This window comes from Pan paniscus, chromosome 9 (genome assembly GCF_029289425.2).
Source record: "Pan paniscus chromosome 9, NHGRI_mPanPan1-v2.0_pri, whole genome shotgun sequence".
NCBI classification, from domain to species: Eukaryota; Metazoa; Chordata; class Mammalia; order Primates; family Hominidae; genus Pan; species Pan paniscus.
Window position 1 is genome coordinate 67,672,892 of NC_073258.2, and position 12,536 is coordinate 67,685,427.

At 47.2% G+C, this 12,536-nt stretch overlaps 1 protein-coding gene across 1 annotated transcript; it reads left to right on the plus strand.

Annotated features, from left to right (window-relative positions):
* Positions 1–7,159: 7,159 nt before the first annotated feature.
* LOC100974965 (glutaredoxin-like protein C5orf63 homolog) lies at positions 7,160–10,938 on the plus strand. The gene has a single exon (XM_055093850.2). The coding sequence runs from the start codon at positions 7,442–7,444 to the stop codon at positions 7,772–7,774; it is 333 nt and encodes a 110-aa protein (XP_054949825.1). The 5' UTR covers positions 7,160–7,441; the 3' UTR covers positions 7,775–10,938.
* The last annotated feature ends 1,598 nt before the right edge of the window (positions 10,939–12,536 follow it).

Consider the following 12,536-nt stretch of genomic DNA (forward strand, 5'->3'; position numbering starts at 1 on the left):
CCTCCTACCTTATCCGGTGACTAAGAATGCCTGCTCCCCTGGGAATGCAGCTCTGAAGGTCTCATCTACATTTTACCCAGACTCTATTCAAGATGGAGTCACTCTGGTTCAAACACTTCTGACAGAATCAGGAAGTTGACTGGCATAGCAGGTGGCTAGAGAGCCAAGAGTGCAATCTGGGGCAAACTGCTCTAGGGGTGCAATTTCCACTTCCAGTCAATGGAAACACAGTTTTGATTATTCTGGCTCTTATAGACTACCAGGAAGCAACTCCCCAGGGTACCTCAGTAATATGTGAAATCAAAGTGAGGTCATGTGTGAGGTTCAGTGGCAATAGTAAAGATGAGCCTGGACAGGTGGGTAGGGGCCAAATCATTCAGGCCTTGTCAGCCCTATTAAGGAGTGTGGACTGTGCAATAGGAAGCCATTGAAGGGTGTTAACCATATGCATCATATTTGCATTTTGAAAAGGTCACCAGAGCTTGGGTAGGTAGGAGGCATTGGAGGAGCATAATAGTGGATGCAAAGAAACCCATTAGGCCAAGGAAGGAATAGGGTAGAGAGATAATGGTGACTTGGACCAGGGAAGAGGAGGGGCACCCATTCAGGAGCTATTTAGAAGACAGAATTTATTTTATTCAACCAATGCTTGTGCAGTGTGAACTGTGTCTCTGAACAGTAATTCTTTTGTTCAGATGGAGTCTCACTCTGTCACCCAGGCTGGAGTACAGTGGCTTGATCTTGACTCACTGCAACCTCCACCTCCCAGGTTCAAGCAGTTCTCCTCCCTCAGCCTCCTGAGTAGCTGGGACTACAGGCGCGCATCATCACACCCGGCTAATGTTTGTATTATGAACAGTAATTCATTTAAACCTCATCACTACTCTAAGAAGTGTAGGTACTATTTCTGTGTTTTTGGAGACAGAGTCTCACTCTGTCACCCAGGCTGGAGTGCAGTCGCATGATCTAGGCTCACTGCAAACTCTGTCTCCTGGGTTTAAGCAATTCTCCTGCCTCAGCCTCCCAAGTAGCTGGGACTACAGGCGCACGGCATCACACCAGGCTAATTTTTTGTATTTTAGTAGAGACAGGGTTCACCATGTTGCCCAGGCTTGTCTTGAACTCTTGAGCTCAGGCAATCTGCCAGCCTCGGCCTCCCAAAGCACCAGGATTACAGACGTGAGCCACCACTTCCAGCCTACTATTTCTATTCCCACTTTACAGATGAGGAAACTGAAACACAATTGCAATCACACTGTATACAAAATTTGTGTGTTGTGTATTGGTATTTTACTTTGAGCACTGTCTTAATCTGTTTTTGGTTGCTTATAATAATCTGTATTCTGTTGCTTATAACAGAATACCTGAAACTGAGTATAATAAATAAAATTTATTTCTTACAGTTCTGGATGCTGGGAAGTCCAAAGTTGAGAGGGCACAACTGGTGAGAGCCCTCTTGCTGATGAGGACTCTCTACAGAGTCCTGAGGTGATGCAGGATATCACATGGCCAGGGGGCTGAGTGTCTAGCTCACGTCTCTCTGCCTCTTCTTTTTTTTTTGAGACAGAGTCTCACTCTATCCCCCAGGCTGGAGTGCAATGGTGTGATACTGGCTCACTGCAACCTCTGCCTCCTGGGTTCAAGTGATTCTCATGCCTCAGCCTCCTGAGTAGCTGGGATTACAGGCGCCTGCCACCATGCCTGGGTTTTGCCATGTTGGCCAGGCTGGTCTCAAACTCCTGATCTCAGGTGATCCACTCGCCTCGGCCTCCCAAAATATTGGAATTACAGGTGTGAACCACTGTGCCCGACCGATTCTTCTTATAAAGCCACGAGTCCCACTCCTGTGATAACCCACTAATTCATTAAGTCATTAATCCATTCATTTATAAATGGATTAATCCATCTATAGGGCAGAACCTATCACCTCTTAATGGCCCCACATTTCAACACTTCCTCATTTAGTAATGTAAACCAAAAATAAAGATCTAAGCCTCCCAACCATCTGAATGGACCTCTCCTCTCAGCCAAGGGCATTCCAAAGTTCACCTGAACAACTAGTTCAGACCTTGATGGGAAGTGAGAGTCGGGTATGCCTCATTATTCCCTTCTCCCTTTTGGAATTCAGGCACAACTCACCAGTAAAAACAGATCTTAAGACTAATAAAGCAGACTCTTTGTAGCAATAGGATACCAAATTCCAGCCTGACTCTAGTATAGCATCACATGACAGATAGCAGGCCCTGAAAGAAAGTAAAGTATTTTACTCCAAATTATGTTTCTTTGCCATATATTGAAATAGTCCTGTCATGGGGGAAATCGACATTCTAAAGAGAATCTCCTTCCTTTTCCGGGTCTTTTTCCTGATCCAGGAGAAAAGTCTGACAGGCAAAATTTACAATCTATGTTCTCTGAAGACTGCTACCTGGAGGCTTCATCTGCATAATAAAAACTTTGGTCTCCGCTGGGCGCGGTGGCTCACGCCTGTAATTCCAGCACTTTGGGAGGCCGAGATGGGCGGATCACAAGGTCAGGAGATTGAGACCATCCTGGCTAACACGGTGAAACCCTGTCTCTACTAAAAAATACAAAAAATTAGCCAGGCATGGTGTCGGGCGCCTGTAGTCCCAGCTACTCGGGAGGCTGAGGCAGGAGAATGGTGTGAACCTGGAGGCAGAGCTTGCAGTGAGCCGAGATCGAGCCACTGGACTCCAGCCTGGGCAACAGAGCGAGACTCCGTATCAAAAAACAAACAAACAAACAAAAAAACTTTGGTCCCCACAACCCCTCATCTTAACTCAGACACCCCCCTCTATTAATTCCAGGTCCTTAGATAAATTCTTTCCACCAATTGCCAATCAGAAAATCTTTGAATCCACTTATGATCTGGAAGCTCCCCTCCCTAGGCTGCCACCACCTCCCCCCAGCTTCCAGTTGTCCCACCTTTCTGGACCAAACGAATGTACATCTAACATGTATCAATGTCTTATGTCTCCCTAAAAGGTATGAAACCAAGCTTGGGCACATATTCTTAAGATCTCCTGGGGCTGTGTCACAGGCCATTGATCGCTCATATTGGGATCAGAATAAATCTCTTCAAATATGTTACAGAGTTTGACTCTTTCCATCGACAGGATTAAGTTTCAACATGTGGGTTTGGAGGAAACAAACATCCAAGCCATAGCAAACATTTAATGCTATATCACAAGTGTATTAGTCCATTCTTACATTGCTATAAAGAAATACCTGAGACTGGGTAATTTATAAAGAAAAGAAGTTTAATTGGCTCATGGTTCCACAGGCTGTACAGGAAGCATGGCAGTGGCTTGGCACAGTGGCTCACGCCTGTAATCCCAGCACTTTGGGAGGCCGAGGCAGGCAAATCACCTGAGGTCAGGAGTACAAGACCAGCCTGACTAACATGAAGAAACCCCATCTTTACTAAAAATACAAAATTAGCCAGGTGTGGTGGCGCATGCCTGTATTCCCAGCTACTTGGGAGGCTGAGGCAGGAGAACTGCTTGAACCCAGAAGGTGGAGGTTGCGGCCAGCTGAGATCATGACATTGAACTCCAGCCTGGGCAACAAGAGCAAAACTCCATCTCAAAAAAAAAAAAAAAAAAAAAGAAAGAAAAGAAAGAAAGAAAAAAGAAAAGGAAAGCATGGCAGCACCAGCTCAGTTTCTGGGGAGGCCTCAGGAAACTTACAATCATGGTGAAAAGGTGAAGGGGAAGCCAGCATATCTTATACAACCAGAGCAGGAGAAAGAGAAATGAGGTAGGTGCTACACACTTTTAAACAACCAGATCTCGTGAGAACTCTATCATGAGAATAGCACCAAAGGGACAGTGGTAAACCATTCAGGAGGATCCACCCCCATGATCCAATCACCTCCCACCAGGCTCCATCCCCAACACTGGGGATTACAACTGAACATGGGATTTGGGTGGTGACACAGAGCCAAAACATATCAACAAGTGTCTTCTATGTTATGAAATATCCCTCCTAAATAGGATTTTACTGACTAGAACGGTTAGGGATGGCCTCTTTGAGGAAGTAACATTAGACTTGAGAGAAGGAAGACAAGGGACTTGTTACGGGGAAGAGCCTTCCAAGCAGGAGTAAGTGTGTGTGGACCCCTGAGGCAGGTGTGGGCTGGTTGGCTCTGGAGACCACCAAGGAGGTCAGTGCAGCTGGATGGAATGAGGGAGGGGGCAGGGGAAGGAGAGGAAGTTGGAGAGGATGGGGAAAGCAGATCATGGCAGGCATTGGAGGGCAGGTAAAGACGTAGGACTTTACTTGGGCTCCAGTAGGAAGTCACTGGAATAGGTAAGTGATGGGATGCAACTTATGCTGTAGAAAGATGACTCTTGGCTGCTGAAGGGAGGCTACAGAGAGGCCAAGATGGAAGCAGGGACTGTTAGGAGGCTGTTGTCCTCCAGGTGAGAGATTTTGGTGCTGCAACTAGGGTCATGAAGGGGGAAGTAGAGAAGATCATATAGGCAAGTGTCAGTGCACATTGGTTCCACAAATATTCCCCAAAGACCTACTGCATGCCAGGTCCTAGGTCAGCCACTGGACATACAGAAATGAGAAGGTTTGACATAATCTTTGAGGGTCTCACAGGCTATGCACTGGCTTTCTATCTTTCTTGGCCATGAGTATTAGTAAAAAAAAAATGCATTTTACATTGTGGCCCAATGCACATATGTGACATATACACAGGGAAATACCAGTTTCATGAGACAGTTCATATCTTTACTCTATGTAGTGTACTCTATTTTCTATTCTGTTCTGTTCTATTCTATTCTATTCTATTCTATTCTATTCTATTCTATTCTATTCTATTCTATTCTATTCTTTCATTAAAAATGCTGGTTGAACCCATGAAGTCAATTTCATAACTCGCTGGTAACTCACAACCCTACCTTGCAAAAAGCCTTGACCTAACAGGAGAGGTAAATACATGAATAGAGCACTAGGTGCAGAACCACATGGTGAGTTCTCTGTGAGGGGCAGGCACAGCTGCTGCCCTGCAGGGAGGTGCTCTCTGTGCATCAGCTCAGCTAGCTGCTGTAACAAAACACCACGGCCTGGGCACGGAAACAACAGAAGTTTATTTTCTCACAGTTGTGGGGGCTGAAAGTCCAAAAGCAAGATGTTGGCAGAGTTGATTTCTTCTGAGGCCTCTTACCTTAACTCAAAGATGGCCACATTCTCCCTGTGTCTTCACAAGGTCTTCCCTCTGCTCTGGTGTCTCTGTGTGTCCAAATTTCCTCTTCTGATAAGAACATTAATCAGATTGGATCAGAGCCCACCCTAATTGGCCTCATGTTAAGTTAAATCACCTCTTTAAAGGCCCTCTCTCCAAATACAGTCACATTCTGAGGTACTGGGGAGCCAGGGCTTCAACATATGAATTTGCAGGGGTCGGGAGACACAATTTGGCCCAAAATAGGCATGTTCCCCAGCCTGGGGGACAGGGAAGCAGAGGGAACAGCAGAGGTACAGGATAGTGTGGGGCAGGAGGGAGGGGCACGTGCTGTGGTGTCAGTGGAGGGTATGGTGTGAAGTAGGGAGTATCAGGCTGGAAATGTTGGCAGGGGCTGGATCTGAAGGGCCTTGAATCCTGCACCAATGAATGTAGACTAGCTTGCAGAGGGGTGAATCTCAAGTGTCAGTGCACCGCAAGATTGCCTGGGACATTGTGACAAGTGCAGGGATCCTTGGAGGGGACATCCCAGAAAGCTGCACTTTAATCAGTATCTCAGATGGACCAAGACCCACCCTCAGCAAAGAAGATGCAGGTGCCATTGACGAGATGTAAACAGGGGCTTGACACTGGCTCAGTTGGAGAGGATAGATTGGAGGGGCAAGAATGGAGACAGAGAGGCCATCAAGGGGGCTGTCCTGAGTGCCCAGCCAAGAAATGATGAAGTCTGAACTGATACTAATAGTGGTTGACTTTTAGAGAGTGTTTAACATATGCCATGAGCCAGGCCTGAGCTAAGCACCCTTCCTGGGTAATCTTACTGATTTCTCACAACAGTCTTGTATGGTAGGTATCTTTATTATTATTACTACTTTTATTTTGAGACAAGGTCTCGCTCTGTCACCCAGGCTGGAGTGCTGTGGCACAAACATAGTTCATGCAGCCTCGATCTCCCAGGCTCAAGCAATCCTCCCACCTCAGTCCCCCAAGTAGCTGGGACTATAGGCACATGCCACCATGCCTGGCTAAATTTTGTGCTTTTTTGTAGAGACAGTTTTGCCATGTTGCTCAGGCTGGTCTCAAACTCCTGGGCTCAAGTGATCCTCCTGCCTTAGCCTCCCAAAATACTGGGATTACAGGCATGAGCCACCACACCCGGCCAGTGTCTTTATTTATTTATTTATTTATTATTATTTTTTAAGATGGAGTCTTTCTCTGTCACCAGGCTGGAGTGCAGTGGCGTGATCTCGGCTCACTGCAATCTCCGCCTCCCGGGTTCAAGCGATTCTCCTGCTTTAGCCTCCTGAGTACATGCGCATGCCACCACCCCCAGCTAATTTTTGTATTTTTAGTAGAGATGGGGTTTCACCATGATGGTCTTGATCTCTTGACCTTGTGATCTGCCCACCTTGGCCTCCCAAAGTGTTGGGATTACAGGCATGAGCCACCGCGCCTGGCCTATTTATTTATTTATTTATTTATTTTTGAAATGGAGTCTCATTCTGTCACCCAGGCTGGAGTGCAATGGTGTGATCTCAGCTTACTGCAATCTCTGCCTCCCAGGTTCAAGCAATTCTCCTGCCTCAGCCTCCTGAGTAGCTGGGATTACAGGTGCCCGCCACCACGCCCAGCTAATTTTTTGTATTTTTAGTAGAGATGGGGTTTCACCATATTGGCCAGGCTGGTCTCAAACTCCTGATCTCGTGATCCACCCGCCTCAGCCTCCCAAAGTGCTGGGATTACAGGCATGAGCCACCACTCCCGGCCTATCTTTATTTTTATTTCATAGTTGAGAAAACCAAGGCTCAGAGAGGTGAAGAGACTTGCCCAAGGTCACAGCTAGGGAGAGTTGTCTGTCTGTGTGTCAGGAGAGGCAGAACCTAGATCTCAGCCCTGCCTCTCTGGACAGTTGCAGAGGGGATCGCAAGGTTGATGGGAGCTGTGGGGACATAGTAGGCAGGACTTTGTGACAGGTTGAATGTGGGCAATGGCAGGGGTGGGGTATGAACTACTTGCAGGCAGTTCTGGGTCCCTAACTCTCCATGTCACCAATCAAAGGTCAAAGGGAGCCCAGCCTGGGTGTGGGGCAGAAGCGGAGATGTTGGCGGCGTGAAGCTCAGGAGTATACATCAGAGAAAGCCAAAAGCCAGCTGGAATAGTTCCTGAATACAGTTTTAACCTTGCTTGCAATTATTTCGAAGGGGAGAAATCATCTGGATCGGAATTAAGATGCTCTGGTTTCAAGGAAATAGCATGCAACTTGCCAGGTCCTCCCTTGGACTCTTCTTGATAAACTGCTCCGTCTCTAAGACAACTCTGCCCGTGCTGACCTTATTCACAAAGGACCCACGCCCCCTTTGTGGTGAAGCCAAGGAAGTACTCAAGCCTTATAATAACAGGTTTATTTTACAGGAAGTGAACGTCACACTTCCAGAAAACTCTGCCTGGTATGAAAGGTATAAATTTGACATTCCTGTCTTTCACTTGTGTGGCCAGTTTCTGATGATGCATCAAGAAAACACCTCAAAACTTGACAAACAGCTCCTGAAACTTGAGCAGTAAAGTACCGGAGGCTGACGAATGCCCTCATGATTTTCCACCCTCTCTTCCTATACGGCATCTTCCTAAGGAAATGACCATGGCCTGATACTCCTTTTGTCACCTATACAGAGCCCTAAGGATATTCTGAACTCAGTGGTGCCAAATAAATGTTGACATTCCTCTTTTGGTTGATGGGGGAAAAAAAAAAGGGAGCCCAGACTCCTCGCTCTCATCTGCCTTCCCCCTCCTCTGTCTGCTCTTCCCTGCTCCTCCTGGGGGCTCCCCAGGTACCAAGCAAGAGGCTGACGTTGCTTGTGTATGATAGCTACAAATCTCCGGCTCGTTATCCTTACTTGCTCATTTGGTTACCGGAGGGATTATTTTAGTGAAGTCTATCTCCTCCTTCTTGCTGCCAGAGTGTGAAGCCTCAGATGTCACTCCTCAGGGGGTACAGCCTTGGGTACCCAGTCATCATGGGTTAACAAGGGTTTTGGCAGGACTCTCTTTGACTGACTCGTTCCCTGACACACCCAGCTGTTAGGCTCCAGTAATTGCCAGCTGAGTTGTCTATTACTGTATTTTCAACAAAGCTCTGGGGTATAAACTCCTCCACAAATGGATCCAATCAAACCTGGTGACGCCTTTGAAGAAACAGTCCTGGAGGTCAGTGTCTGAGATTTGTTCTGACTCTAGCAGGATTCTCCAGTTTCCCTTTCCCCAGTTTCTCTCCAGCAAACTAGCCAGCCTGCAATTTAACCTGTATCTCCAAAGTCCATCAATCTCCCCTCTATTGCTTTTCCCCATAACCTCCAGTATTTTGAGAGTGCTCTTGGGCTTGAACTTAAAACTTCTCTACAACCTGTAACAAATGTTCCTTTAGGGAAAGATCTGGAGCTCTCTCGCTTACTACCTACTTTTTTTTTTTTTTTTTTTTTTTTTCAATACTTGATCTTGCTCTGTCACCCAGGAGGCTGGAGTGCAGTGGCACAATCTTGGTAACTACAACCTCTGCTTCCTGGGTTCAAGTGATTCTCCTGCCTCAGTAGCTTGTATTACAGGCATGCACCACCATACCCTGCTAATTTTTGTACTTTTAGTAGAGATGGGGTTTCACCATGTTGGCCAGGCCAGTCTCGAACTGCTGACCTCAAGTGATCCAACCACCTCAGCCTCCCAAAGTGCTGGGATTACAGGCGTGAGCCACCATGCCCCGGCCTTACTACCCACTTCTGTTCCGAAGAGAAATCTCTGAGCCAGGGCTCTGGCGCTGGCAGGAACAATAGCGTGCCACTCTCTGAGTGACACCCCCACGTTAGGAGCTGAGTGCTTGGAGGAGGGCAAGTGCAGCAGCCCCAGGTCTCCTCAGCTCCCCTCCTCCACCCTCTGAATGGAACCCCCACTCCACAAGTGGGGTAAGAGTGAATTGTGCCCCAGTGTTCTCAGCAGTGCCATGCCCAGTGTTGGGTATCCATCTTACCAGTGGGGGCTGGGTGGAAGAAGGGCACCTCCACATCTCAGATACACTCACCCAGAACTCAGCCTCAATAACAGGTAGCTGGGGCAGGATGAAAAATGCTGATGTCCAGTGCCTCCTGAAAAGATAGCCCCCTGACCTGGAGCAGGGGAGGGAGGGAGACCTATATTTTTGGTTTTTTGTTTTTGTGAGACAGGCTCTCACTTTGTCACTCAGGCTGAAGTGGAGTGGTGCAATCATGGCTCACTGCAGCCTCAACCTCCCTGGCTCAAGTGATCCTCCTGCCTTAGCTTTCCAAGTAACTGGGACTATAGGCACGCACCACCATGCCCAACTAACTTTTTGTATTTTTTGTAGACAGAGTTTCGCCATGTTGCCCTGGCTGGAATTCTTTTCCATTCTGAGGTAGATTAGACAGGGTGGTAATAGCCTCCCTTAAAGGACAATAAAACTTGCTAAATAGATGGAGAAAACAAACCACCCAACAATGCACAAACTGCATCCTGGGCTCATGGTTAGAACATCCTGCATCAATGAGGTAGAAAAGCAGAAGTGGGGCCGGGCACGGTGGCTTACGTCTGTAATCCCAGCACTTTGGGAGGCTGAGGTGGGCAGATCACGAGGTTAGGAGATCGAGACCATCCTGGCTAACACGGTGAAATCCCATCTCTACTAAAAAATAAAAAAAAAAAAAAAATTAGCCGGGCATGGTGGCGGGCACCTGTAGTCCCAGCTACTTGGGAGGCTGAGGCAGGAGAATGGCATGAACCCGGGAGGCGGAGCGTGCTGTGAGCCGAGATCACGCCACTGCACTCCCGCCTGGGCGACAGAGCAAGACTCGGTCTCAAAAAAAAGAAAAGCAGAAGGGGGCCAGGCATGATGTCTCACGCCTGTAATCCCAGCACTTTGGGAGGCCAAGGCAGGTGGATCACCTGAGGTCAGGAGTTCGAGACCGGCCTGACCAATATGGTGAAACCTCATCTCTACTAAAAATACAAAAATTAGCCGGGTGTGGATCCCGGGAGATAGAGGTTGCAGTGAGCCAAGATCACACCACTGCACTCCAGCCTGGGCGACAGAGTGAGACTCCGTCACAAAAAAAAAAAAAAAAAAGTAGAAGGGAAAATCCCCAAATTCATGTAAGTGCAGAAACCCTTGTTTAGTGTCCTTGGGCTGACCTATGCTCATTATAATAGTAAAAAACACACTCCTGGGTGGAGATTTAAGATGCTAATGAGATATGCCATGTATGTACTAGCATGCACAATAATAGCACATGTGCATGCAGGGGACCACATAGAACATGAATAATCATGAATAATGATTCCCCCCTTTATGAATAATCATGTAAGACTCTCATAAAGAAAGTCTCCCCAGTGTCAATTGGTGCTGTCTCACCTTTGGGCAGCCAGTTCTGATCAGCTGTCAGAGTGTAATTTCTCTTTATTATTTATTTATTTATTTATTTATTTATTTATTTTGAGACGAAATCTCACTCTGTCACCTAGGCTGGAGTGCACTGGTGCAATCTCGGCTCACTGCAACCTCCACCTCCTGGGTTCAAGTAATTCTCCTGCCTCAGCCTCCTGAGTAGCTGGGATTACAGGTGCGCCCCACTGCGCCCAGCTAATTTTTATATTTTTAGTAGAAACGGGGTCTTGCCATGTTGGTCAGGCTGGTCTCAAACTCCTGACCTCGTGATCCACCCGCCTTGGCCTCCCAAAGTGCTGGTGTACTTTTGCTTTGCCATAAACGCTCTTGCTTACTCCTACTTTGGACTCACTCTCAAATTCTCTTGTATTGTGAAGTCAAAAACCTGAACTGGCCCACAGGCAACAATTCCTCTCATCAAGGTTGGGGTCTAAGTTCCTCCCCTTGAATCTGGTGGGCATGTTATTGTTCTGATTGATAGAATAAAGCAGAAGTGACACTGTGTGACATTGTGGCTTTTTTTTTTTGAGACACGGTCTCACTCTTCCGTCTAGGCTGATGCGATCATAGCTCACTGTACCCTCTACCTTCCAGGTTCAAGCAATCCTCTTGCCTCAGCCTCCAGCGTAGCTGGGATTACAGGTATGTGCAACCACATCTGACTAATATTTTAATTTTTCATAGAGATAAGGCACGTTAGGCCAATCTCAGATTGCTATAAAGAAATACCTGATGGCCAGGCGTGGTGGCTCATGCCTATAATCCCAGCACTTTGGGAGGCCGAGATGGGCAGATCACATGAGGTCAGGAGTTCAAGACAAGCTTGGCCAACATGGTGAAATCCCATCTCTACTAAAAATACAAAAATTAGCCGGGCGTGGTGGTAGACATCTGTAAATCCCAGCTACTTTGGAGGCTGAGGCAGGAGAATCACTTGAACTGGGAGGTGGAGGCTGCAGTGAGCCGAGATCACACCACTGCACTCCAGCCTGAGTGACAGAAGGAGACTCTGTCTCAAAAAAAAAAAGAAAGAAATACCTGAGACTAGGTAATTTATAAAGGAAAGAGGTTTAATTGGCTCACAGTTCTGCCAACTATACCAGAAGCATGATGCTGGTATCTGCTCAGCTTCTGGGGAGGCCTCAGGAAATTTACAATCATGGTGGAAGGTGAAGGGGGAGCAGGCATGTCACATGGCCAGCAGGAGCAAGAGAGAGTGAAGTGCCACACACTTAACCCCAGATCTCATGAGAATTCATTCACTATCACAAGCACAGCACCAAAGGGATGGTGCTAAACCATTAATGAGGAACTGCCCCACCAATCATCTCCCACCAGGCCCCATCTCCAACATTGGGGATTACATTTCAACATGAAATTTGAACAGGGACATATATCCAAACTATATCACGAGGTCTCACTATTGTTGCTCAGGCTGTTCTTAAACTCCTGGACTCAAGCAATCCTCCCACCTCGACCTCCCAAAGCTGCTGGGATTACAGGCATGAGCCACTGCTCAGCCTCACTGTGGCTTTTGTCTTAGACTCTTGGGTCACTTGTTTGGGAGAATCCAGCTGCCGTGTTGGTGTTGTAAAAACATTCAAGCTGTCCTCCAGAGAGGTCCACATGAAGAAGAACCCAGGCTTCCTGCCAACATCCAGTGCTCACTTTCCAGGCATATGAGTGAGCCTCCGGGAAGTAGATCACCCGGCCCTCAAGCTTTCTTATGACTAAAGTCCCAATTGACTTCTTAACTGCAACCCCATGAGACACTTGAGCCAGAACTCAGGTCCCAGCATAGGAAAACAGTGTATTTCATGGCAAATATGACACCATCTGGAAGTGAAACTCTTGTGGTGACTGATGTTTGACCCCCAC